At 49.2% G+C, this 25,580-nt stretch overlaps 1 protein-coding gene across 7 annotated transcripts in view; it reads right to left on the reverse strand.

The window, feature by feature from the left end:
* GRIK4 (glutamate ionotropic receptor kainate type subunit 4) overlaps positions 1-25,580 on the reverse strand; it is a 427,994-nt gene that overhangs the window by 144,971 nt on the left and 257,443 nt on the right. For all 7 annotated transcript variants that reach the window (XM_084782224.1, XM_084782226.1, XM_084782227.1 and 4 more), the window contains 2 exons: positions 15,737-15,834; positions 10,967-11,132 (listed from right to left, as the gene is read on the reverse strand). In XM_084782224.1, coding sequence (XP_084638350.1) covers positions 10,967-11,132; positions 15,737-15,834 — 264 coding nt within the window. The remainder of the gene's footprint in view (positions 1-10,966; positions 11,133-15,736; positions 15,835-25,580) is intronic.

A 25,580-nucleotide genomic window follows, 5' to 3' on the forward strand; every position in this document is an offset into this window, starting at 1 on the left:
TAGAACACGAGGCCCCTTCAGGGATGCAGGGCAGGGTAAGAGGGCCCCCAATCCTTCCTTGAAACACTATGCCTAGTGGCTGAGAGCTAGATTAAAAAAGCAGCAGCCCTGGATTTCTTTTCCCACTTCCAGAACCTTCTTATATAGCCAGCTGTATAGTCAGGTCCCTCTCTAGGAATGACAAATCCTAACAGCAAGCAGCTCCTGGGCTGTGTGCGCGTTCAGTGATGCATTGCAAACCTCTCAGGTGCTCAGGAGAACCCAGAAGTGTTCCTTCAAGCTCCATCAAGAAAAGCCTTCACTTCCATTTTGATGATGGCGGAGCAGTTCCCTCAAGATCCCAAGGCCCAGGAAAGAGTCCTAGTAAACCTCTTTGAATTCCTCAGAGCTCCATGGCTGCTCTAAGACAAGGTATTATCATGATCATAAAAGACAAGGCTTTAAACAGCAGTAAGCCTGGGCTCGGAGCCAAGCGGCAAAGGAGACCCTGTGCTAAGGATTCTGGCCTTCCCCTCCACCCCCAGCTAGTTGATGCCATGGGTCTAGGTGGGCAGAAACGACCCAGAAGAACATGACTGAGACTAGAGGGGTTTAATTCTGCCTGTCCCTGCCAAGGCAGTCCAAGGGGAAGGCAGATGTAGGGTCGGCGGGCCATATCCCTGGAGCCAGCATTCTTGAGTCTGGTAGAACGGCACCTGCAGGCACTTGCTCACAAAGCAATGACAGGAGTAGCATTTATCAAGCCTTATTATGCTCTGGCTAATGTACTAAAATTTTTACATGGCTTATCTTATGTAAGTCTTCACTACAATACTGTATAGTATTAAAATTCCCATGTTCCAAGGAGGATGGGAGGCAGGGAAGGCACCTCATCCTGTGGGCGGCACAAGAAGGCTGATTTTTCTACCACTCTAGGTTCCCTGTGCTGCCTGCTTTGACACTAGCTAACTCTGTATTCATTTCAGAGATGCCTTCAACACAGCCCATAAAGACTGTACCCTCCTGAGGTTCAAAGACAGATGACATAATTGATAGGTGTCGCTGAGGAGCATCCGCCCACCTCCTTGTGTCACAGCAGATGCTATGACTTGTGCAGGCACACATGGGAGGGACACAGCTGGGACTATAATTCTCCCTTTCTGATCTCCACCCAACCCCTTTACCCATGAGACCATGTTGCCTCTTGGGACAGAGCAGGTGGCAACAGACACTGTGCCTACACGGCTCTCCAGGGACATGGACGTGCATCTGGAGACTTAAGTGAGGGAAGCCAATGCTCGGTGTGTTTTGTGTTTGTTTGTTTTAACGATAAGAAAGAATGAATTTGTTTGGTTTGAAACAAAGAACCAGAGTGGGAGCTTGAGAGCCTGTGTGATAGAGAAGGAAGCCTGGGAAGATGTGGCTCCTATTTTTGTGGAGTAACTTTCTTCGCAAACAGGAGCTACGTGGTGTGTCGTGCTTTGAATGAGACTGGCCCATATAGGCTCATAAGTCTGAATTCTTGGTTCCTAGTTGATGGAACAACTTTAGAAGTATTGGGGGTGTGGCCTTGTTGAAGGAGGTGTGTCATTGGGGGACTTGATGTACACAGACAGCAGGCAGACACAATGAATCCTGCCTTCGGGAGCTTAAAAGTAAGTCAGGCAGATAGTGAAGTTAAGTCATACTCCTGTTTTTGTTTAGTGACCTAAATGGATTTAGACTCCAGTGAGTGCAGCCTCTTTTTGTCCTAGCTGCAAGATGGAGAGAGGAGAGAGTACCCCTTTCTCTGAGATGATATCAGAGGCTAGCCCCGACCAGACACAGACCCCCACTTCTGACCCAAAAGGTCAGGGTAGAGGGCACAGAGATGGCCTTCCAGAGTCTCAGCGAAGGGGGTATAGGGGTGATCAGAGAGGCCAGAGGGATTAAAATGTGGAAGCTGCATGACCCCACAGGCCGGGTACCATTGAGAAACTTTGGAGCCCGGCTTGAGAGAGGCTAACCAAGTTCCTAATGTGGAATGTATCCAATGGGCAATGCCATTAAGTGGAGTGAGACCAGGAAACCCAGGTAAGACAGCAGCATTGTGGGCAGAATAGTGATCCCTGACAAAGGCAGCCCAGGGACCCTCCATCCTTCTCATCCTGGCAGGTGCACTGAGCTCAGAGGAAGGAGCACCCCAGGCCGCCTACACACCAGAGACTCTGCTCCAGCCCATCTGTGGCCACTGACTCCTTGGCTGCTGCTGTGTGACCCTTTGAACAAGAACAACACAAGTCCTCTAGTCACCTCATATTCTGTGTGTTAAGAGGGAGGCCTAGAGACAAGGGCATGGAGCACCCCTAAAAGTGTGCACCCCCCTAACCACCCATCAGAAAATCAGTCCTTCCTCCACCTTCTTCCTGGAGTGGCTAAAATAAACACAATTTTAAGGGCTGCATGCAGCTCAAACATGGCAGTTAGTGGGGACAATGTTCCCCTCTATGCCTCCATGACTTGGAAATCAAGGGAAAGGTTATCCTATAGAGTTGTCAAGTAGCTCCGAGGTGTCAGTCACCCCAAAAGGGGCTCTGTGAATCTTGCTTTCCCCTTATTGAGCTTTCCTGCCTCTTCTCCTGAGGAGCTCTCTCCTTTCTCTAGGCTTCACCCATTTTGCCCTTCTCCCAACACTTACAGGAGCAGTCAACCCAGCTCCTAAAACAGAGCCTCTTCTGATAAATCACATAAAACATTTGCCAGCATACACAGTGCCCTGAATTTCAAGGCACTCTATCCTGATGAGGCCATTGTCAGCTAGAGATATCCTAATCTGAAAACCCATTGTACACACTGCCACTGAGGAATGCTGTGGCTTAGCAATCCCACACACTGCACACTCTAGGGTGGGGTTCCCCCTTGTGATCACATGACTCACTGTCACTGCCCAGCATCCCAAGAAAGTGTGAGACTTAATATAATTGTCCAAGGAAAGGATCTAAATCAAAATGTTGAGTGTGGTATGTGTGTGTTGGGGTGGGGGTGGGGTTCAACGTCAGGTGTCTCATTCAACGCCTGCCTGCCTTCGTTTTCCAGTCATAGCCTCTTTCTGAATCAGAGGCTCACCTATGCCGCTAATGCCTGACAAGCCCAGGGGGGTCTCCTGTTTTTACCTCCCTAGCACCGAGATCACAGAGCACATGCTGCTCCCACGTTTTTATGTGGGTGCTGGAAAACCCAAACGCAGGTCCCCATGCCTGTGTGGCAGTGCTTTGCCTACTGAGCCATCTTGGGATGGCTCCTTAGGATCGCTTTCCACTGAGGGTACATTGCTTCTACCAATGGTAAAGGTAGGAAAATGTAAGTTAGATCATTGTAAGTTGGGGCCATTCAAATACAATGCTATATATCTGAATGATTTCCCTCAGGAAAGGCAGGGAATCCTCTCAGACACATCTGCACTGCCCCAGTTTAAAAACAAAATGGCAAATGCACCACGCTTGTTGGACTGGACTGAATGAGAAACTGAGGGAACTAACACTGAGGCCAGGGGAACAGCAGTGCCTGGCAAGACCTGTCACATCGTCATGAAACAAGCAGCTTGAAGGAAATATTGAAGTCTGAGGAAATACGGGAGAGGCAATCAGAAGACAGACTCAGCCTTGGTGGCCTCAAGACTGTGAGGGGTTAGAGGTCAGAGGGAGAGAGGCTCGCTCACATGAGGGAAGCATCTTCCACTTCATTGTCTAAGGATGCAATGGACAGTGTGTGTGGCAGTTTGGCTTCCCATCGCTGGGGACAAAGAGGCCTTCGGAAGTCTCTCTTGTGGGCTGCTGTCTAGGGAATTAAACTATGGGTTGGAAGTAGAAAGAGGGGAACCAGGGAGTCTCTGATTCTTCAAATGAAAAAAAAAAGATACTTTAAAAAGAATTTTTCAAACTAATTTTGTAGTGTGTATATGTGTGAGTGTGTGTGTGTGTGTGTGTGTGTGTGTGTGTTCCCACATGTGTGCACGCATGCTCATGTGGAGGTTAGAGAACACTTTCTGAAGTCAATTCTTTCTACCATCATGTGGGTCCTGGGGTTACAGCTCAGGGTATCATGCTTGGTGGCAAGCCATCTTGCAGGCCCTCCAAGTTGGTATTTTTGATCCTAAGCAGTGGGAGACTTTCTTGGTGCATCTGAGTGTGTCTCACCAGCATTATCACCTCCTAAATCTAAGGATTTACCAGGTCCAGCTGCCACCACAGGGCTTAAACTCTGTTCCCTCTTCAGGTGTCCACCTCCATCCCAGCCATTCTCTCTTGTAGGATGGGGACAGGATGCTGGCCCAGCAGCAGGCCTGCCTGCCAAGGCTGCACCAAGGAGCCTGGGGAACCCATTAGTCTCCATCAGGATCAAAGTGGATCAATGAAGAGCACAGTAGCCAGCTGCCCTGGGAGGAAGGGCATACGCTGCTTTCCAGAACTGAAAGGCAGGGGCCCCAGGGCTGGGAAAGTGCAGCCAGTGTTGGTTACAGCCACAGGACAAGCACAGAGATGCTTAAGCAATGTCTCTGCAGGGGACACAGAGGATCCAAGATCAGAATCTAACAACAGGGACTGGGGAGATGGCTCAGGGTGAAGGTGCTTGCTGTACAAACAAGGAGGTCCCCAGTTTGGATCTTTAAGACTTTGAAAAGCCAGGTGTGGTGGCAAATGCTTGTGACTCTGTGCTGCATACATGCACATGCACACACATATGCACACACACATAAATAAATAACAAATAAAATTTAAAAAGAAAAGTGGAGTGACCGGGAAAGATATTTAAACATCAACATCTGGCTTCCACATGTGAGAGCACACGCATGCAAGCATACACACACACACACACACACACACACACACACACACACACACACACAAGAAAGCAGCTATGTCCTGGTGCTGGGGATTAGCTCAGTTGATCGAGCACTTGCTGCGCATGCACGAAGGCCTGGCTCCAACCGCTATCCCCATATAAAGTGAGCAAAGGTTTGCACACTGTGATCCCGGCAATCATTTGTTACAGACAGGAAGGTCAGAAGTTCAGGCTTATCTCTGGCTACATAGCAAGTCTGAGGCCAGCCTTTGGCACCTGCAGCCCATCTCAAAGAAGAAAATACAGAACACTACCTAGTCTAGCTGGTCTGCTCTCAGCCCCTCCCTCCACTAGCAGAACTCTGTCAGTATAGCATTTGGTCCTGAGAAGTGCTCTGTTTCCCAGGGAGGGAAGCACTGTGAAGTCCCGGGGACTTGGCTAATGCTGCCAGCCTGACCTTGAGGGACCTTGGGGAGCATGTAATAAGTTCAGTGAGTGAGATGTGGGGCCCGCGAGTGCCCTTGACCTTCGGAATACTCGTTTTTCTTCCCTTGCCAAGTGTCAGGCTCAGGCTGTATGGCTATCAAACTTCCTCTTTGGCACCACTCTTTTTTTCTTTTCACGGGGCGGGGGTGTGTGGGGGCAGTGGGGGTGTGTGTGGGGGGGTGTCAGCTAGAGACTACTTCTTTTGCCTACATAACCCAGGATGACCTCAAACTCCATACCTTCCTCCTTCTCTGTCCTGAGTGCTGCCGTGCCTGGCTGGAGAGACTAAATCTGACCAGAGAAGGCAGAGGTCCAGAGTGACTAGTCACTGAACGGAGAAGGGCACTTTTCCGATTCAAGTGTGGGAACAACACCTTTCACCTGGCTCTGTCTTGTCCCACGTCATCCCTGAGGCAGGGCCCCCAGGGACAGGGTGGGTGGAGAAGGCTCCGGGGCTCAGGTGGAAGGGAAGAAAGGCAAAGAGCTGGAGGTCTGGGCAGGTGGGGACCAAGCACAGCTGTTCAACTTCAACACCTGGCCTCCAGGTGCACCACTCACAAGGGCACCACTCACTATGCTCCCCACATGTAGGAAAAGGTGGTCCTCACTTCTGTCCCTCCTACGTGCATCAGAGGAGTGAGCAAGGCCAAGAGAGGAGGGAATCATGTGACCTTAAAATCGTATGTCACCTCTCTTTTCTCCCTATGTATAATGATACTGATAATAGAACCTGTCGTGTATGGCGATCTTCAGTCCTCTGGTTTAAATTAGAGGATTTAAATGCTTGGGTAATGTCTGGGATCAAACCCAGGACCCAAGAACGTAAGGTTGAAAAAAGATAATATAAAACTCCCGGAAGCATGCGCAGCACACACAGGAAGTGTCCCTGGAATCAGTGTCCCCTCCCAAGATCAGCCCAAGGGTGAGAGGTTAAATCTGAAACATGAAGCAAGAGGCTTCTACAGCGGCTCATGGACCAGGCCCACTACTGCCCCAGCTAGGCTTAAAAGGGTCCTGAGTGTCAATCCATAATGTCCCTTGCTGGGATCCCACTGCCTCAGGCAGAGTTGCAGCCATGAGATAACAGCAGTCAGTTCTGCAATGGGCTTTATTGTCTCCAACAACAGGAAAGGTGGAGTGGTCTGCTGAGCACGGAACAGCACCTCTGAGTGACAACAGGTGGGTGTTCTCGCTGCTCTCCCACTTGTGCAGAAGTGTGTGCGTGAGTGCATATGTGCGGTGTGCGTGGTTTTCTTCTTCTTTCCTTCTTATTTTATTAATTTATTCAGATTACAGCATGTTTTCAAGTGGAGGCCAGAGGTTGATTTTAGGTGCCCTCAATCACTGTCCTTATTTTTTGAGACAGGGCCTCTCTGGAGATCAAGGATTTGGCTAGGTTGGCTGGCCGGGGAGTCTCCTGCTTCTGCTTCCCCGGCATTGAGATTGCAAGTGTTTAGCATGGACCAGATTTTTATGTGGGTTCTATGAAGACCCAGACTTGGCGCCTCCCGCTTGCATAACAGACACCTCACTAACTGCCATTTCCTCATCCCCAGGATGGTTCTCCGACACATGACCATCCTGCCTCTCTCTCAAGAAATGCTTCCTCTTCTTATCATGACAAGCGTGTCCCCACAGCAATAGTGGGGACCCACAGCTCTCCTTGGAAGCCCTCAAACAGCCAACTCCCTTGGTTCTGTGGGGATGCCTAGGAGGGCCACGACAGGGCCACCCACTCCATCTCCTCTCTCAGCCCTTTTAGAAATAAGATTTATAGATGTTCTGACAATTTTTTTTCCCTCGTTAAAGAAAAATAATGTAATTCACTATGTAGCTCTGCTTGGTCCCAAACCTGCTTATTAAAAAAAAAAATACTCCTTCTGGGAAACAGGAGCATACCTGGGTCGGTTCCCCCACGGTACGATCCCCGTTATGCGATGAGGCTGAGAAATAGAATTAGATTCCCGTTCCTAATTCTGCCCTCAGTGTCTCTTGGCCCAGCATTAATAAGGAAGATGGAAGAAGGGCTCATGCCAAGCTCTGAGCCACATCTCCCTCCAGCCCCTCATTTCCTCCGCCTTTGATTAGATTTTTAATCTTCTCTGCCCTTGAACTTCTCCTGCCTGCCTGCCTTCCTCTGGCCTGGTGGGCAGGTACAGAAGGCAAGCAACCTCCTGAGTTCTCTAAGCTGAACTTTAAGCTGTGGCTGAAGAGGCCCTGAGCCTGTGGCTGGACATCCTCACGTCTTCCAGACTCTGGACCGTGTTCAACCACCCTGCCCTTCTTTTCTGAGGCCTGCGGGCACCTCTGCTCTGAAAGTCTTCACTCTTAGCAGGCGGAGCCCCACCCTCAAGCTGCTGCCCTGGGCTTGTTTGTATGGATCTGTGCCGCCCAGAGAGGCAAGCCCCAGCCTGAGCTCAGAGGACCCGAAGAAGAGTCCTGGCTCTGCCATGACAAGACCTTAAAGGTCCTTAAGAACCCCAACGCTGTTTTCTCCACTCCGGCATGACTAGGTCGAGGAGGTTAGAATGCCATGACTCTAATAGAAAGAGTACCGAGTGGGAGGCGCCCTTACCCAGCAAAGTACTTGGTATAGAGTGGATATTTACCTATGCCTGAGCCACAGATTTCCCCAGGCCCCACAGGAGCTAGAGGAGAGGCACAGGGCTCAGTTTATAAGCGAGAAGAGCCATGGCTCAGACATGAAAAAGGATTTCCTGATGGGCGGATGAGACATTGTTAACTAGCTTTGAGGTAGACTCGGAGAGCATTTTCGCCAGGTGATAATGTGGACAGCCTTCTCCTCTGTCTCATAAAACCCCAGCTGTGTAAGTCCTGTTAGAGTGGCCTTGAGGTAGCCAACTCCCAAAACTGGGAGGGGGTCTAGATTCTAGACCACCACTCACTGATGCTGGATACTATGGACAGAGGGCAGAAATACAATTCCTCCCAACCACATTCCATCGAATATGAACATGGGCATCTCAGGAGGTCCATGCCACAAGGGCAAAAGAAGATGAAAGTTTGCCCTCTTTTTACTTTTTTTTTTTTTTTTTTTTTTTTTTTTTTTTTTTTGCCACAGAGCTCTTTGCCCATAATCACTCATATTGAGGCCATGCTGTCCAAGAGAGCTTTCTGTAGCGCTGAAATGTTCTGTCTCAGTGTTTGTTAGTTTGGGGCCACTAGCTACACATGCCTGTTGAATACCTCAAGTGAGGCTAGTGAGACTAAGGGACTAGATTTTTATTTTTAATGTACTTTTATTTTATTGTTTTTTAAAAGAGGGTCTTGCTCTGTAGCCTATGTGGTAGCAATCCTCCTGCCTCAGCCTCCCAAGTGCTGAGGTTACAGATGAGCACCACCTCACCCAGCTCTGAAATTTTCATTTTACTTAATTCATATTTTAAATTTACGTAGTCATAAGTGACCTGGGACTGTTGCATGGGTCAGATTAGATCCAGAGGAACCCAGTTTGACAAATAGAGGGGCGATGCTGGCAGTTCGTTAAACTTCTTTCCAAAGAACCTGGGTTTACGCCTTGACTCTACCACTTGTTAGCTTTGGGATTCCAGACAGGGTGACTATTCTCTGAGGTTCTGCTCTCTCTTTTGTACTGAGGGAGTTTGACCTCTGTTCGCTGAGCCCTCCAGTGAGCCCCCAGCCTAACATACCCCATTCCCTACAAACTCACTTTCTTGTCTTAATTGCCTCAACACCCAAGCTAACTGACAGGAAGAGGAGCTGGTATGTTCTTGCACAGGACCCATGTGTGAGCCGTCACAGGCCCTGTTTGCTGGAACCCCTTGGAGCCAACATTCTTCTCCGGGCCTAAGGGCCTCCAGATCCTAGAGCTGAATTCAAGCCCCCAACCCTTGTCTTATTTTCATCTACTGGAACTAGTTGCTCCCTAATGGCCATCCCAGCATTACGATGACCATCCTTCTGAGAATGTCCTCAAAGAAGAGACCTTCTAGGTCCCTCAGTGAACACAGGACCTACATTAACACTCCCATGTCTGACACACATGAGCCTGGATTTCCTTCCTCAGCCTCCTTCCATCTTCTATGAATAGATATCCTTAATGGTCCCAACTCCTGCTCAGGTACTGAACCAGTCCCTGACTTTCCCTTCCTCTTTCCTTGGCCTTCATCTCTCTTCCCCATGAACCTAATCCCTCTGAATCTTTCCAGGTTCATCTGGAGACTTTGCATGGCACCAGTGGGCTCATGACCTCTCTCCCCCTGAGCTACACTGCTCACTTGACACTTAGCACCAACTCTCAGGGAAGAGCTCACAACGTAGCCAGTGGCCCTTCTCCTTTGTATCCACTTTGGTCTCTGAGGGAGCTTGGGCTGTATGGAGAAGACCTATTTAGTCCTGCTGCACAAGGCTTAGGACTGTGAGTGAGTCATTTTACCCCCGAGTCTCAAGTTCCTCAACTTGGAAATGGGGGTTGCCGTGCCTTCCATATCCCTGGGTGATTGTAATAATTACGTACAGATAACGCATATGGGCGAGCAGGTTTTGCTGAGTAGACAGACATTCAGGGAAACTGGAGGATAGATACAAAGGTGCACATGTGGAGGCACTCAGGTGTGACTGTCTGGTGGCGTGGGTAGTTCTGACCTGTCATGTGGCTTTATTTTTAGACATGACTTGGAGTCAGACTAGGCTAGAGGGAGGCCTTGCTCAGAGCAGCTCAGACAAGTTGAAGACAGGTCCAGGCAGAAGAGAACACACATCTATGAGTGAGCACAGCCCAGGATGGCCTGCAGGGTCAGTACAGGTGACATGCTAGGTTCAAGCACTGGCCACCAATTCACACCAGTAGCCAGCGTCTCACTAACAAAGAGTGGGTACAAGATGTTACCTGGAATATATGAGCATATATGTTTTGCTGGCTCAAATTAGCTAAATCTCATAAACACTGAATTTATGTCTCAAATTGTGTGAGAGACACTGAAAATGCATTTCCAAACCTGTGTTTGCAGAAAGAAAAAAAGAAAATGCTTTATCAGGAATTGACCTTGGACCTTGTTCCATCAGCAAAACCTGCTCTCCGGGGAAGATGCTCTTCAGCTCATCAAGTACAAATGCATTCAATTTTGTATTCCCACCTCTCTCCCTCTCTCTTTGTATCTCCTTAACAATGAGGCTGAAAATGTGGGAATTGAGTTTGCAGATACAAAAAGACTTGGCAGTTGGCCAGCCTCCCTGCAACCTAATTCCATGCCCAGGTAGTACAGGCAAAGGGTGCTTATGGGCACTGTTTCTCTTTTACACACACACACACACACACACACACACACACACACACAGAGAGAGAGAGAGAGAGAGACAGAGAGAGAGAGAGAGAGAGAGAGAGAGAGAGAGAGAGACAGAGACAGAGAGAGAGAGAGAGAGAGAGAGAGACAGAGACAGAGACAGAGACAGAGACAGAGACAGAGACAGAGACAGGGAAGGGAAGGGAAGGGAAGGGAAGGGAAGGGAAGGGAAGGGAAGGGAAGGGAAGGGAAGGGAAGGGAAGGGAAGGGAAGAGAGAAGACATAAGAGAGAAGAGAGAAGATTGCACCTGTTTGTTGTCAGACCAGGATCTTGGAGATACCTCCCTTCTGAGTTGTCCCAACCAAAGTGTGGCCAAGTGAACAAGACCATCCTGTCTGGACATGGACATACGTACATTCTGCTTTGGCACAGATGAGGCAGGCGGTGGTGCAGTTGAAGAAGTTCAGGATCCCAGCCACAGCCACGCTGATGTCGGTGTTGCTGGGGTGAAGGTTCAGGGTGGTGAATCTCTGGAGCTGGAACCTGACAAACTCCTCTGGGGCCACTTTGAAATGAGGGACCTGGCAAGAGGATCAAAAAGGGGCAGCAGGGAGGAACCAGAGTGAGTGAGAGAGGGGAAGCGGGATGAGTGACCCAGGCTGCGCCTGAGCATGTCTTCTTTTGCTTAACGTCTTTGACACACACCAAAGGAAAAGAAGCAAGCAGGACCTGGGCTCTGAGTCCATGGGCGTGTGATGCGGTAACATCCTTGGCAAAGCCTAGAACAAGGCACCCTTTGGCTAGAGACCTCTGTACATCCTCTGTGGTATAGGAGTCCAATCACTCTTGAAGGCACCGTCCTTACAGAATATTATCTGTAGTTAATAAATTGGAGCAAAGATGGTGGGAAGAGATAAGTTCCCTATAGGTTAGAGAAGAGGCCTTCAGCCTGACCCAACATAGATGGTGTGTAGTAGTTCCCAGCAAGCTTTCTGGGTAAATCCCAGAGGCAAGGGGCAAGCAAGAATGGCCCTGGATTCATCAGCACTGCTGCTTTCGCACCGCTTCTACTAGTGACGTTTCTAGGAGATGCTACCTTCCCCCCTTTACTGGGAGAGAGATATCAAGAGGGCCAGTGGTGGCTTTATTGACAGCTTAGGCTATTTGGTAGGTAATAGGAAAGTGAAAGTGTAATAAGCTGCCATCCACCTTGATTTTACTCAGGCACCCTCACGCCTGGTACTGAGCGCTGGGAAAGCTGAAACTGAGCATGAGTCTGTACGGACATGGAAGCAAGTGAGATTGAAAGAAGGATTTCCTGATGGTGAGGTGCTTGGCTTCTAGAATGGATTAGTCAGGGGCGAATACATAAGTTTTCTTTGCCTGGCTTTGCTCAGAGGCTACGCTACAGGGGTCTGGGATAATGCTGTGATAGCGGTCTCTGTAGGGTTCCACCATCTTATCCTCTTAAGATTTAGGGAGAAGTATACCAGGAACCAGAGCTTTTTGGAAATTGAGATGGGGAGAGAGCAAAGATCTGATAAAAGCCGAAGAGAGAATTGCCGAATTCAATGAGGCTTAGCCCCTGAACCATCGACAGAGCACAACCATTTCTTCCCCCAACAGGCCCTTCGTGGTGCAGAATTGACAAGCCTGGTGAGTATGAAGGATGGCTCTCAAGGTCAGAGCTGACCCAGTGCTTTTCATTGGGGGGGGGGTCTTTCCTCCTGCTTGCATTTTGTATTCCACACAATCGATCCAAAGTGAGTAACACATATACTTTGAAGGCAAGAGAGGTGACAAATGAGCCAGATGATGGGCCAGGCTGGGTACAAGCCAGGCGGCCTAGCGGACTCAGACCTAGACATTGGTGTCTCTGACCTGACTCCTCCCTGTGTGGCCACCAGCCCACTGGTTCCCCCATTGTGGGGAGCCCTTGGAGACATTGATAGACTCATAGCTCCCAGTCCTGGATTTTGTAGTTTTTGGAGTCTATAGACTATTTTTGTGTCTAGGTTCTACTGTGTGATTCAGGAGCAAACCATTTAACTTGGCTAAACTTCATCAAAAACAGAGCTGACCTCAGGTGTTTCTGAGAGGTCCAGGAAGAGAGAATGTGATTTGGCGTCCAGAAGAAAACAGCCCTGAAACGCACACACAGTCAGTGCCTGGACAATGCCTGGCTTCCCTCTCTCTCTTCTCCGAGTGCAGAGCTTTCCAGAGGCCCTTTTAACTGCACAAAGGAGAGGGTGGAGGGGTCTCCCCAGGATGGAGGCAAGTGTTGGATCACGGGCACGAACTCTCTGGCAGGCTGCTGGAGAGACAGCCAGCTGCTCTGTGGCCTGGGTAAGGGTAGCCAGGCCTCACCCTGCTGGTTCTCTCTCTTGGAGAAAAATCGATCCACGATTGATTCAAGATTGCAAATTCGTTCCAGGAAGTCACCACAGTGGGGCTGAGGGGAGAGCAGGAGGCAGGAAGCAGCCAGCCATGGGGTCTCAGAAATATTAGCAGCGTTTAAAAAGGGCTGGAACCTACAGCGAGGACTCCGTGGCTTTTCCCTGGAGTCGGGCCTCATAAAATATTAACCAAAATGCATAATCGGAGTGGCAGGCAAGGTCGCTCTGGAAAGTACATGACCAGATGAAGGAAGGGTAGCTGCCTGGCTGCTCTCTGGGGCACTGCCTCCTGGTTGGACTGTGGAGGACGCTGCAAATCAATGGCTCCCCTGACCTCTGTCCTGAAAGGCCACACAGGGTGGAGGGTCTTGTAAGCCAATGAGAAACAGCTCCAGTTCCAAGATAGGGCTATTCTAGAGGGGGCACTGGGAGTGGGGAAATAGCAAGGGATAGTGAAAGGAATGGGGTAGGGAAAGAGGGAGAGAATGCAAAGGAAGAGGAATTGGGAAAAAATGTAGGGAGCTCAAATGCTGGCAACCTAGCTGGGTGAAGATCAGAGCCAAGGCTAGAGTAACATCCTGCCACACACTTGACTGGTACCTGAATCACAGCGAGAGGGATTTAAATTAAATGTCAGCTCCTGACTGAGCCCGTGAAACGCCGCAAGCCTTGTGGCAGGACAGAAGTGGCTTTGGGGTCTGAGCGAGCCTGAGAAGCGTGTTCCAGGGGGAGGTTCTGGGGGGTCTGTGAGGAGCAAATCCAGCCTAGACATAACAATTCTGAGATGGAGCCTAGAGGACCAGGACCTACTCACACACCCTGACTGCAGTATCAAGAGGTCTGTTCCAGCAAGTGTGGGTAAGTAGGAGCCTGGCTGTGCTCCCCCACTTTGATAAGGGTGGCTTGCTGTGGGGGTGTTAGGCCTTCTCTGGAAGGGTACCTGCCTACTCCCCAGAGCCAGATGCTGCTGGGAAGCCAAGCTGCCTCCCACACCCAAGATCAAGCTCCACCTGCTTCCTACAAGCCGGTCCAGAAAGACTTTGTGATACAGAGAGTCTGGGGGGGGGGGAAGGGGGGAGGGCTGGGCGCTCTTGCCCACTGTCTTCTGGGAACGTGTTTGCAGGAGAAAGGCCAGCAGCCTCCAAAAGGGCCCACAAGGATGCATCAAATCGGCAGGCTGTCTAAAGTGCAAGTTGCTAGGAAACCTGTCTTCCATCATGGTTTTTTGTTTGTTTGTTTGTTTTGTTTTTTGTTTTTTGTGTTTTGTTTTGTTTTGTTTTGTTTTTGTCCCATGAACTGGAACCAGAGGTAATGGCTTCCACACTTTGGGCTGAGAGAGTCTCCAGTGGAGGTTGTACCTGTGGACCAACATCTCGCTTGGAAGAGCAAATACAGGAATGAGTGAATAAGGAAAACAAAATAAAATCTCCTTTCCCATGCACTCAGAAAGCAGAGGCTTTTAGATTTTATTCCCACAATAAAACGGAGCAGTGGCTTCTTCCTCTCAAAGGTACTTTTCCTCAGAGGCCCAGGGAACAGACCACCAATAAGCTGCCTGCACCAACCATACACAGTGCAGAGCTCAGAGCTCAGATCCTTAGCCTCATACCAGACCACTAGCCTCCATCTCTCTGCCTAACAGAGTCCACACAGGCTCTGCCCTGTCTTGGAACCCTAAGACAGTTTGGAAATCCTGTGATCAAAAATCTTTCCATCTTTTCTTTTTATTTTTTAAGTGTTTTATTCATTTAATATCTATTCATATTACACCCCGATTGTTATCCCCTCACTTGTATCTTCCTATTCCCACCCTCCCTCCCTCTTCTGCTCTATTCCCCTCCCTTAGACCTCTGACAGGGGAGCCTGCCTCCCCCACCATCTGCCCACAGCCTATCAGGTCTCCTCCTAATAGCCTGTATCCCCTTCCTCTGGGTGCCCGCAGGGCCTCCCAGCCAAAGGGAAATGATCAAATCATGGGCTCCAGAGTTCATGTCAGAGGCAGTCCCTGTACCCCACCCCAATCATGAAGAGGGGGGGGTCTAGGTTCTCTGCATGCATTGTCCTTGGTTGGTGCATCAGTTTGTGCAGGTCTCCCTGGGTCCACATGCACAGGTCTTGATGGTCTCCCCGTGGGATCCCTGAACCTTCCAGGTCCTTCCATCAACCCCACTCTTCCATACAATTCTCAGGGTCTATCCCTATCTCCCACTGGGTGGAATCTCTCAGAGGCCATCTATGTTGGGTGAATATCCACGTATAAGTAAGTTTATACCACGCAAGTCTTTCTGGGTCTGGATTACCTCAATCAGAGTGTTCTATGTACAACCACGTTGGAAATCAATCTGGCGCTTTCTTAGAAAATTAGGAATAGTGTTACTGCAAAACCCAACTATACCACTCCTGGGCATATACTTGAGAGGTGCTCCATGATACAACAAGGAGATTTGCTCAACTACGTTCATAGCAGCTTTAGTCACAATAGCCAGAGTCTGGAAACAACCTAGCTGTCCCTCCACAGAAGAATGGATAAAGACACTGTGGTATACTTACACAATGGAATGCTACTCAGCTATCAAAAACAAAGGAATCTTGAGATTTGCAGGCAAATGATAGAACTAGGAAAGATCGCTCCATCTTTTCATCACCTGGAAAATGGAGGTGCTCCACAGGTGGTCACTGTACCTCACATTTCCATTGATGACGTTGCTAATAGCATAGCCTCCTCGGGCCCTTCCTCCACTTAAGGATGCAGTCTACAGGCACCATCCCCAGCGCAGCCCCATACTCACCTCCTTCTCTCCACAGATGTTGCTGATGATAGAACTGGAGGCTGGACTGGACGATGGACCCAGGACAGCGACCACTCCCTTGGGGAGGATCTGACACACTGCAGCCAGGGCAAGAGCGGATCGGGAGAGAAAACAGGGCATTCAGATGATACAGCATAGACCCTGCCCTGACTAGGTCCTCAGATCCTTACCCAGTGCCCTCACCTTCTGCCCACGCTCAATCCGGGCACCTTTCCACCACTTCCAAGCCCAAGTCTCTCCTTCTCTCCCTGGTCGGCTAGGCTCTCCGACAGTTTTATTGGTGTTTATGGACAGTATTAAATGAGGGAATGACCAAGGTTATGGCAACATACAGCCATAGCCAACCGGGGGTATAAATTGTCTGGGCCATCACTGAAGGACAGAGGTAATGGAGAATCCAAGGTGCCCCCCCCCACCCACTTCCTGTCTGGTCTTTTGAGAGTTGGGGGATGCAACTGCTGCAAGGGTGCAAGGTCTACATGGTACCAGAGAGGTGGCCAGTCTTCAGTCTCTCAACACCTCAGACACACAGAGGAGGAGCAAAAGAAGACAGTCATGGGGCAGAGGTGGCCAAGAGATGCCAGCAGAGAAGTAAAAAAGCAGAGAGTAGAAGTCAAAGGATGCAGATGAGAGAGAGAAGGGAGGGAGGATGGAGAGCAGGGGGAGCGAGTACCCCCTGGCAGGGCCCCTCTGGCTGCCTTGTCCTGGAGCTGGTTTCCTCCTGTGCTACCTGGGGGCCAGCATTGCCGGAGACCTTGTTTTCTTCAACTTGGAAGGCTCCCTTCCTTCCTGGATGCTAGAGACTCAGCTTTTGTGGCTTACCCAGATAACCTTCTTTCTTTAGACCTTGGTTCCCACATCCCTAGTTTGCACCTCTTCTCTTAGGCAATTCGATTGTGCTATAGAGTTCTTCTCTCCTCTCACTAGATATCTTCATGTTCTTCATGAGTGTGTGTGCTTGAAGGTGTTCACATGTGGGGGGGGGCATGTATGGTGTATGTGTGTATGCCTGCTTCCTAGAATCTGATTGACTAATGTTGGTGGAAGGCCTATTGATTGAAGGAATCTCAATATTCTGAGGTCCTCACTGTAGCCGTCTCTATCACTAAACACAATTATAGTCATGGAAGGTATAATAATACTAGCACAGGTTGTGCCAGCCCCTGACTGCACCTCTCTGTCTCTCTCTGTCTCTGTCTCTTTCTCTCTCACGTGTGCGCGCGTGTGTGTGTGTGTGTGTGTGTGTGTGTGTGTGTGTGTGTAGGGCACAGAGGTCAGCAGAGGTATTTTCCTCTGCTGTTCTCCACTGATATTTCCATGGCAGGGTCTCTCCCTGAGCCTGGATCATGCAGTTTGGGCTAGCCTGGGTAGCTGGGGAGTGGGCCCACAGGGTCCAGCTATCTTTGCCCCAGCACTGAAGTTGCAGATGCACATCACTATATCCAGCTTTAATGTGGGTGCTGGGGATTCAAACTCAGGTCCTTATGCTTGTGCGGCAAGCACTTTGCCATTGAGCCACCTCCCTAGACCCACTTGCTCACTAGATTGCAAACCCCTTTGGGCAGGCCACCTCTGATGCCAGGCACAATGTTTTCTAGATAGGGTCCCAGAGTGCATTCATGACTGGGTGCTGAAGCATGGGGCCTGTGGTCAGAAGAAGAGGAGAGATTTAAGCTTTCAGAATGCTGGAGTTTGGGTTAAGGAAGATGGGAGGAAAGAAGGGGACAGAAAGGGCTCATTTTCCATACACATCAGTGATGTCAGAGCCCAGAGGCCATCCTTAGGCTGAATAAAGAGGCTCTCCACTGCACAGTTTGATAGTGTGCCCAAAACTGAAACCCCAGCTCCACACTAATTTCCCTCTTATTCATGACAGAACTCATTTTCCAGGTCTGGAAACTGCATGTGAGGAAATGCTGCATGCTGGCTTGTGGAGGAAGCCATCAGCCAAAACAGCCATGGGATCAACTGCGTAGGGGCACAGGTGGTAGGGGAGGACTCCATGGTTCAAATCAGAGTTGTGGTGCACCATATGAACTTCCAGTCGGCTATACCCTCCCTTTACCTGTGGGCTGTCAAATCTCAAAGTGCAGAGGACTCAGTGATACTAAGTCTACCCATCCCCAGGGGCATGCAGCCTAGGGACCAGGCCTAAGCTTGGAAGGGCCTCAGCAGGGTGCAAGGCATCTCCCTGCCTGCCGGATGCTTTCCATGTCACCCCAGCATGACGGCCTTCAAGAGGAGTCCTCCCTCCTGATGTCAAATGACACTTATTAGGTTGCACAGTTGGTCAAGGTCAGAGTCAGCTTTGGGCTTCAAGCCCCAAGCCCCATTCACTGCAGTCTGGTTCTCTACAGCCATGCCTTCCCCCCAGCTCTCTCCTCCAGAGCTGTAGTGACCTCATGCTAGTAGAGGTCTTGCTCTGAGCCTGCTTTGTTCTACTACATCTTTTGTCAGGATCACCACTAGTCCTCATCCGCCTCTCTTTCCCACCGTCCGACAAGCTGGTGATGGTCTTCTTTGGGACTTTGTAACGCTGCCCACGGCTGTTTCTCATCTATCTCGCTGACAATCCTTCTTGGCTAATGACTCTTTCTTTTTATTTGCTTAATCCAGGTTTGACCTATGCTTTCCTCTGCCTGAACAAACTTAGCCTTGCTTCATTTGCCCAGATGACCCTACCATTTGGCTTACGTCTTGAGTACAAAACCAAGTTCTAAGCACCTGCTCACCTTAGCCACTGCACCTGCCCTCTGGCACCTCCTACTCAACTCAGCAGAGTTCAGTATAGTGTGAGCATGGACTCTGTTGCCAAACCGCCTGGGTCTTACAGGGCGTCGGATTCCCTGTAGCAGGAATTACAGATGCTTGTGCGCCATCACACATCCATGCCAGGAATCAAACTCAGGCCCTCTGCAAGAGCAGTAAGGGCTCTTTCCTGCTGAGCCATAACCCCAGCACTCCAAATGTATTAGTTTTTAAAGTTAGCCATAACGCGATGGGTTTCATTATGGCATTTTTGTACCTATACATCATTATGCTTTCTTCTTATTCATCCCTCTTCTCACACTGTCCTCCTCCATCTTGCTCTGTCAGCTCTTGATGATCCCCTTCCTCCACCAAGGAAGACTTATTGTATTCCCATGTTACAGATGTGGAAATGGAGTCATGCGTATAAGTAACTTGCTCAAGCCCATACAGGTAATAAACGGCTTAGCTGGTCTTGACCTTAGAGGCCCATCTGACACCAAAGCTCATGTTCTTAACCACTCTGGCTCACTCCCCTCAGCTCTGGAAAGCCAAAGCCATAGTCACTCTTGATTCTCTTGACTCTCCCACACTTCCCTTCTAATGGCATTCTCTCACTTATTGGGGCTGGCCTCTACCGAGCTGACCTGACTTCTTAAGGGGTCTGTCTCCAGGACTCTCCATTTCCAATCTTCTCTCCAGGCTGTAGAGTAAAGTATAATCATAAAGCATTAATCTGTTGCTATGGCACCTTCCAGCCCTTAGAATAACACACCAAGGAGCCATAGCCTAGTCATACCACAGCCTCCTTGATTCTTCTCATGGGAAACTGGAAATAAACTAAATGTCTAACCATCAAAGAATAGTTATAAAGAGAGGGCCATATGCCCAAGTAGGATGGTATTTTAGGCATTTAAGAGGTATATGAACAGTTAATAATAGCATTAACATTATTTATGTAATAATATTAAGAGAATTAAGTAGGATGTGAAATTATATGTGCGTCTACCTGGAGCCTAAGCTAGACCGATAGTGGGGCTGGCTATGCATCGAGGAGGACATGACTAGTGCCAATATTTGCCAGGAGATAATTATGGCCTGCTCAGAGCATGGCTTAGGAACCGATTTGTGTAATTCTAAAGCAACCTGAAGAAACAGGTACAGTGACAGCCATCGTCACTTTACAGACACAAAAAATAAGACAAAGAAACTAAGAAATGGAGTGCGGATCAGACAGCTTGACCCTTGGCCCCAGAACCAAGTCCTAAACCACAGCCTTCCATAGAGAATGGCAATTAACTGGAATGTTCGATGACACTGCCTTGGCAGTGGGAATGTTCTGTGGGTTTCTTCTTCTTTTTTTATTTCTTTGCTCTCTGTAATGAGCATGTATTCTTTTTATAATATGTTGTAAAGAATGTGATAAAAAAAAATCTCCTGATGACAAGTAAAATTTAAGAGGTCTGATCTGTCTGTCACCCCACCTTCACAGCCCTGCCACCCTCACCACCGCCCCCCTCCCGTGCCTCCTCCCACACTGTGCCAGACTCTGTCTTCCTACCCCAGGCTGCCTCTTCGTGGTTAGTTCTACCTAAACCAGGTGTTCCCAACCTGACCAGCTTGCCAGTGTTTTATGGCAAGCAATCAGGAATGTGAAGGTGTGTGTGTGTGTATGTGTGTGTGTGTGTGTGTGTGTGTGTGTGTGTGTGTGCACGCGCATGTACACACTATGTTGCTGTTGTTGTTGTTGTTCATTATTCTCTGTAAACCTAGCTGGAATATAAATTTTCCTTCGCTTTCAATGCATGTGTATTTGCAGTACATGTGCCTTTGTCACCAACAGAAATCACCAATGTTTTCATATTGCATTACAAATGTCATTTATATTCATGACTAGTTCAACCTTGTTCTAGTAGTTAGACCCAATGCTGGGCTTGGCTATGAATACATTAATAAATCAGTTATTAATATATCACTATTAAAATATTTTAGCTGCTTTTCTAAAAACTGGTTCCACGGTCAGCTATTTTATTCACATTAAAACACTTCTCCAAGCCAGGGTTCTTCAGCACTCCTAGCTTGCCATTCTCTAGCCTCTTGTCCCTCTAAACAGGAAACTCATACTGATCCTCTATCACCCAGCTCAGGTCCTGCCCCAAGGCAAGAAAGCATCCCTGTGTTCAGCATCTGACCCAGCAGCCTCTAGAAACAGGACAATTCCCTCGTTCTCTACATTCCTAGCCAGTTTCTGCCCCAAGCATACACGTGACGGCTCTCAGAAGATGGATTTTTTTTTTCTGAAGATAAATTCTTACAGAAGGTCATAATCCCAAATTTGGATGAGTTCTCTCAAAATAGGTGGTAAAATCTCTTCTAAGTACACAGATGTGTGGCTATTTACCAGCTAAGAAGCCCTAATCCAAAAATCCCAAGTTCTAAATCAGAAGCTTTTGGAACACTGGCATGATGCTCAAAACACTTGAGATGTGGGGTTTCAGATATATTGATTATTAGGAATTCTCAACTACTAAAGTCTATGCAAACAGTTTGAAGCCTCACCTCCAGCCCCACCAGGAGACACTTGTGGTCCCAAGCATTTCATTCAAGGGCTATTCAACCTGTGCAATGGGTGACTATAAAACACATGTTTGCACATGGGTCATTACTGGAGACATTCTGCTGTGTCTGGCATATGTGCCACATGCACTTTCTACAGTCTCAAACGTTCTGAATTCTAAACACATCGCCTCAGGAGCTTGGGGTCCTGGACCTGGCCTTCTGATCTCTCCATACCCACATCCGTTTTATCTATTGATGTCACTGGATCTTAAACTCTTGAGGGCAGGGAGACATCTGTTCAGACCTGGCAGAAAGCAACTGATTACCAGATACTGGCTCAACTGAACTGGTGTGGTCCAAGCTGAGCCCAGGGAAATGGGACTGTCCTATCAGCAGCATGGCCTGGAGAAACCTAGAGATGAATGGGGCTCTTGTTCCTTAGAAGGGATGCTTAGCTCAGTGTAAATGGGAAACATCCATAAAAAGATCTCATCTCTAGGACTTCTGGGGCCCCAGCCCCACAGACCAAAACCACCAGGGTGAGAACACTGGGAAATCGGTAGGAAAAACATCAAGAAGGGGAAACAGATGGCCCCAACCCCTTTCCAGGGGAGCAGGAGAGTGAGGAAACAGAAAGACAAAGCAACACAGCCATGACAACTGTTTTTCAGGCAGCAGAGGAATCAGAAGGCAATTGTTAGAGCAGCTAAGAGAATAAAAGACCATGGTGTGGTGTTGCAGCCCCACAGAGAAGCTTCTCAAGGCTGCCAAGTGCCATCTAGGATAGTAACAGGGCAGGATGGGAAAGGCTAGCCAGGAGGCATATGGTCCAGAGGGGTCCACCCAAGGGCCACTGAGTGTAGGTCCTTGTCCCCAGCAAAGTAGCTCTAGATGAGGCACTCAGCAACTCTCGGGTGCTAAACATCCCAGTTTAATGGGACCAGGAGGGCCATGGAGCAGAAAAAAAACAACCCTGCAGCTGACTCTGTCCTTGGCACAAGGTCACTTCATGGTAAAGCTAGAGGGGGGGGGGGCAGCAGGGCAGAGGCGCCTCCTTGCTCCCCACACATCACACACTCAGAACACATAACGGAGCCTGGTTCCAGAAACCACCACCACCTCCTCCTTCCCTCATAGGCACCAACCGCTGCAGAAGGAGCAGCACCATTCCCTGGGGCTTCCAATGTGCCAGGCACCCAGCGGGCAAGCACACTGCCACTGGCAGGGAGGCATGAACCAATGCTTCACAGGAGTGGGTAAAAGGTGCTGAGAGCGCACACCAGGCTGTGTGCTGCTCTGCATGTGTTAACTACTTCCATTCTCACACATTCCCCACTAACCTCAGGAAGGAAGAGTGATGAGCATGCCCATTTCTAGAAAATTCTGATTATTCCCCCATAAGGACTTAGGAATACAGCATGAGTTCAAGATATGTGGAACCAGGGTTATTATCCTGGGGCACTAAGGTGCCCCAGCCCTGAGTGTGAGTGGTGGTCTTTATTACCCTTCCTATCTGACCACTAACTATGGCTTCTGTAAACTTTGTCAAAGACACACACTCACCAGCCACTTTGCCCCATTGTACTCACCCCCTCCCCCAGACCGCCCTTGTCCAGGTTCAAGCTTTTGCTCGGGCTAATGTGCCATCTACAGGGATGCTAGCTTGTCTTCACCTATGGAACATCCCAAGGCTTTGCCTGGAGTTTCACCTGACCATCTGGCCTGTGTCCTAGCTCTGACATGAGGTCTGTTTGAGCCACTCTCTGACACACCTTGAGAGTGCCCACGTAAGACTTCTGTCACTTTGAAGAACTTCTTCCTTGAAAAGACCAGGAGCCTCCATTACATTGTCCCCTGTGGAGAGAGGACTGGACCAGATAGATCATTGTGAGTCCATACTGTGTGCCTGGGAAGTGGGGAACTCAGCCAGCTGAGCGAGGAATGCTTGCTGGGTCACTCATCACAATTTGGATGCATTTCTCTTCTAGCTTCTCATTACCCTGGCCCTGGTGTGTGTGTGAGCGTGTGCACATGCATGTATGTGTGAGCGTGTGCATGTGTGTGTGTGTGTGTGTGTGTGTGTGACATACATGCATAAGGCCAGAGGTCAACCTCAGGTCTTGTTTCTCAGGAACCATCCACCTTGTTCTGTTTTGTTTTGAGACTATGTCTCTTGCTGGGCTAGAACTCAGACAGTAGTCCAGGCTGGTGGGTCAGTGAGCTGAGGGCATCGACTTATCTCCACCTCCCAAGCATTGAGATTTACAGGGAGAGCAAGCACTTCACCCACTGAGCCATCATCCTAGACCCTCTGAACTGATACTGAGGGGTGCTGGCTTTCTTATTAGAGGCAACCCTAAATCCCTGGAGGTCATGACCACTAGAGCCTTCAAAAAGCCTGGAAGCTAGGAAGAGTGGACTTGCAGATGCAGACAGAACATATCGTAGACGTGTCCCATGGCAAGTCAGATAGAGCCTCTGAGGTCTTGGTTCCCTGGTGTGCCTTCTGGATATCAAGGCGAGACGACATGGACAGGGAATGGTATGCTTGGCCTCACAGAGACAAGCAGAGGCGAAGCGTTGACAGGGAGGCTCCTGCTTCTAGCTGTACAGTAAATTAAGCCTCCAACTGGCTTTGGCCACAGCAGGGATGGTGTCTGCAGGTATCTGAGTGGTAAAGGGGTGGTGCTCAGTTAAATCTAATACATCCGCCACAGGAGACAGAGTGATCTATGTAGCTGACCGTGTCAACGTCTGATGCCTTTTAGGAGCTCCTTGCAAAAGGAGGGCTGTGATGGAGATAAGATACAGAGAAAGCAAGGAGGGCTGAGTAGGGGGGAGAGGGCTGAGTGGAGGGGGGGAGGGAGAGGGCAAGTGGCTAACAGGGCTTGTCCATTCCTTTCACTTCAGATCTGTGAGCCTTGCAGGGGGAGTTAGCAAATCAAGTATCTAGAAGCCTGAGGCGATGGTAGTAAAGGGCAGGGAGGGGTGGAATCCCATGAGTGTGTGTGTGTGTGTGGTGCGTGTGTGTGTGTGTGTGCGTGTGTGCGCGCGCGTGCGTGTGTGTGTGCGTGCGCGTGTGTGTGCGTGTGTGCTTGAGAGAGAGAGAGAGAGAGAGAGAGAGAGAGAGAGAGAGAGAGAGAGAGAACGCTTTGTAAGTGACCCTCACTTTAACTAAACCTACTGTATAAAATTCTACCTTATCTAAACCAGACAAAACGGGAGTTGAATTTTCTCCTCAGACCTTTCCAGTTTCCAGGTTGGCTGTTAATTAATGCCCTGTGTGATACTTTCCATGTCTAAACCTTGTATACAGCAAACAGATGAGGGGCAACCTTTAGATTCCAGCATCTTCACCTTCAGTATACTTTCCCATCTTTGATTCTCAAAATAACCTCTGCTTCCCTGGACTGGCCGGTCCACCCTGCGTGTGATTCATTAAGTGTGTGTACAGAGCTTTTCTGAGAAGCATCTATTACTTCAGTAAAACCAAGCAGCCCTGTTGGATTGCTAAAGTCTCAACTTCAATCAGAGCCTGGACACCACCAGCAGTCCCTTCATCTCCCTGAAAGAACAGTCCCTGGCCACAGGGTGATAGGTGAGGGGTTGGGTGAGTCATCCAAGGCCCTGAATCCATGCAAATGTCTTAAATTAGCAATGAAAATCAGACCTGGACCACTAGCCCAGGGAAAACCCAGGCAGGCTGTGGCACTGGAGCAGCAGCTGGCGCAGGGTGACCCGCCACAGCTTTCAAAAGCTCAAAGCTGTCAGACTCATCAAGCGTGGAAAAACTGGAAGGAGAGTGGGCATGTCCAATTATGAGGTGTGCTGGCGTTAAACAAGGCACCTGAGAAGAGCCTGCGAGAGACTGTAGGCCTTGGGGACAGCTGACCTTTGAAACACGGGATAGAAGAGGCAATGAGTGGGGGAAGGAAGCCTGCTTGACTGAGACAGGAGGGAAAATAATCTAACAGCTAAAGCTACAGTTGCCACTTGCTGAAGACCTGTGTGTGCACCCACCAAGGGACATGTGTCACCTATATTGGTGCATGGAACACTGTGATGAGACAACACGGCCGTCACTATCATTTGACAGATAAGCAAACCCTAGGCATAAAAATGGCTATATAGCCTTTCTATACCATACAGGTAGAGCGCTGGTCAATCCGATTCTTAAATGCACAACCCTGTCATATCACTTGACTCCTTCCCAAGTAGGGATTCTAATTCTCTACCCAAGGAGTATGTTCCTCCTACCTACCTTTTCCCAGGATAGTCACTGACAACCAGAGAGCTCGCTCACCTCTCTTTAGCACCCTCCATGAACCCACTGTCCACCTGTCCCCTCACCCGAATATAGGAAAAACTAGGCTAGGCCTTTCCAAGAAATATCCAGATGGTGTTTAAGACCTATGTTGGTGGTATATTCTGACTTCAGATGAAAGACCCTTGGGGTAGAAAGATCCAGAAGCCATCTGAAGCATGCCTCAAACACATTGATATAAAAGCTGAACCT

Source organism: Acomys minous (genome assembly GCF_964271855.1).
Source record: "Acomys minous genome assembly, chromosome: 5".
NCBI lineage: Eukaryota > Metazoa > Chordata > Mammalia > Rodentia > Muridae > Acomys > Acomys minous.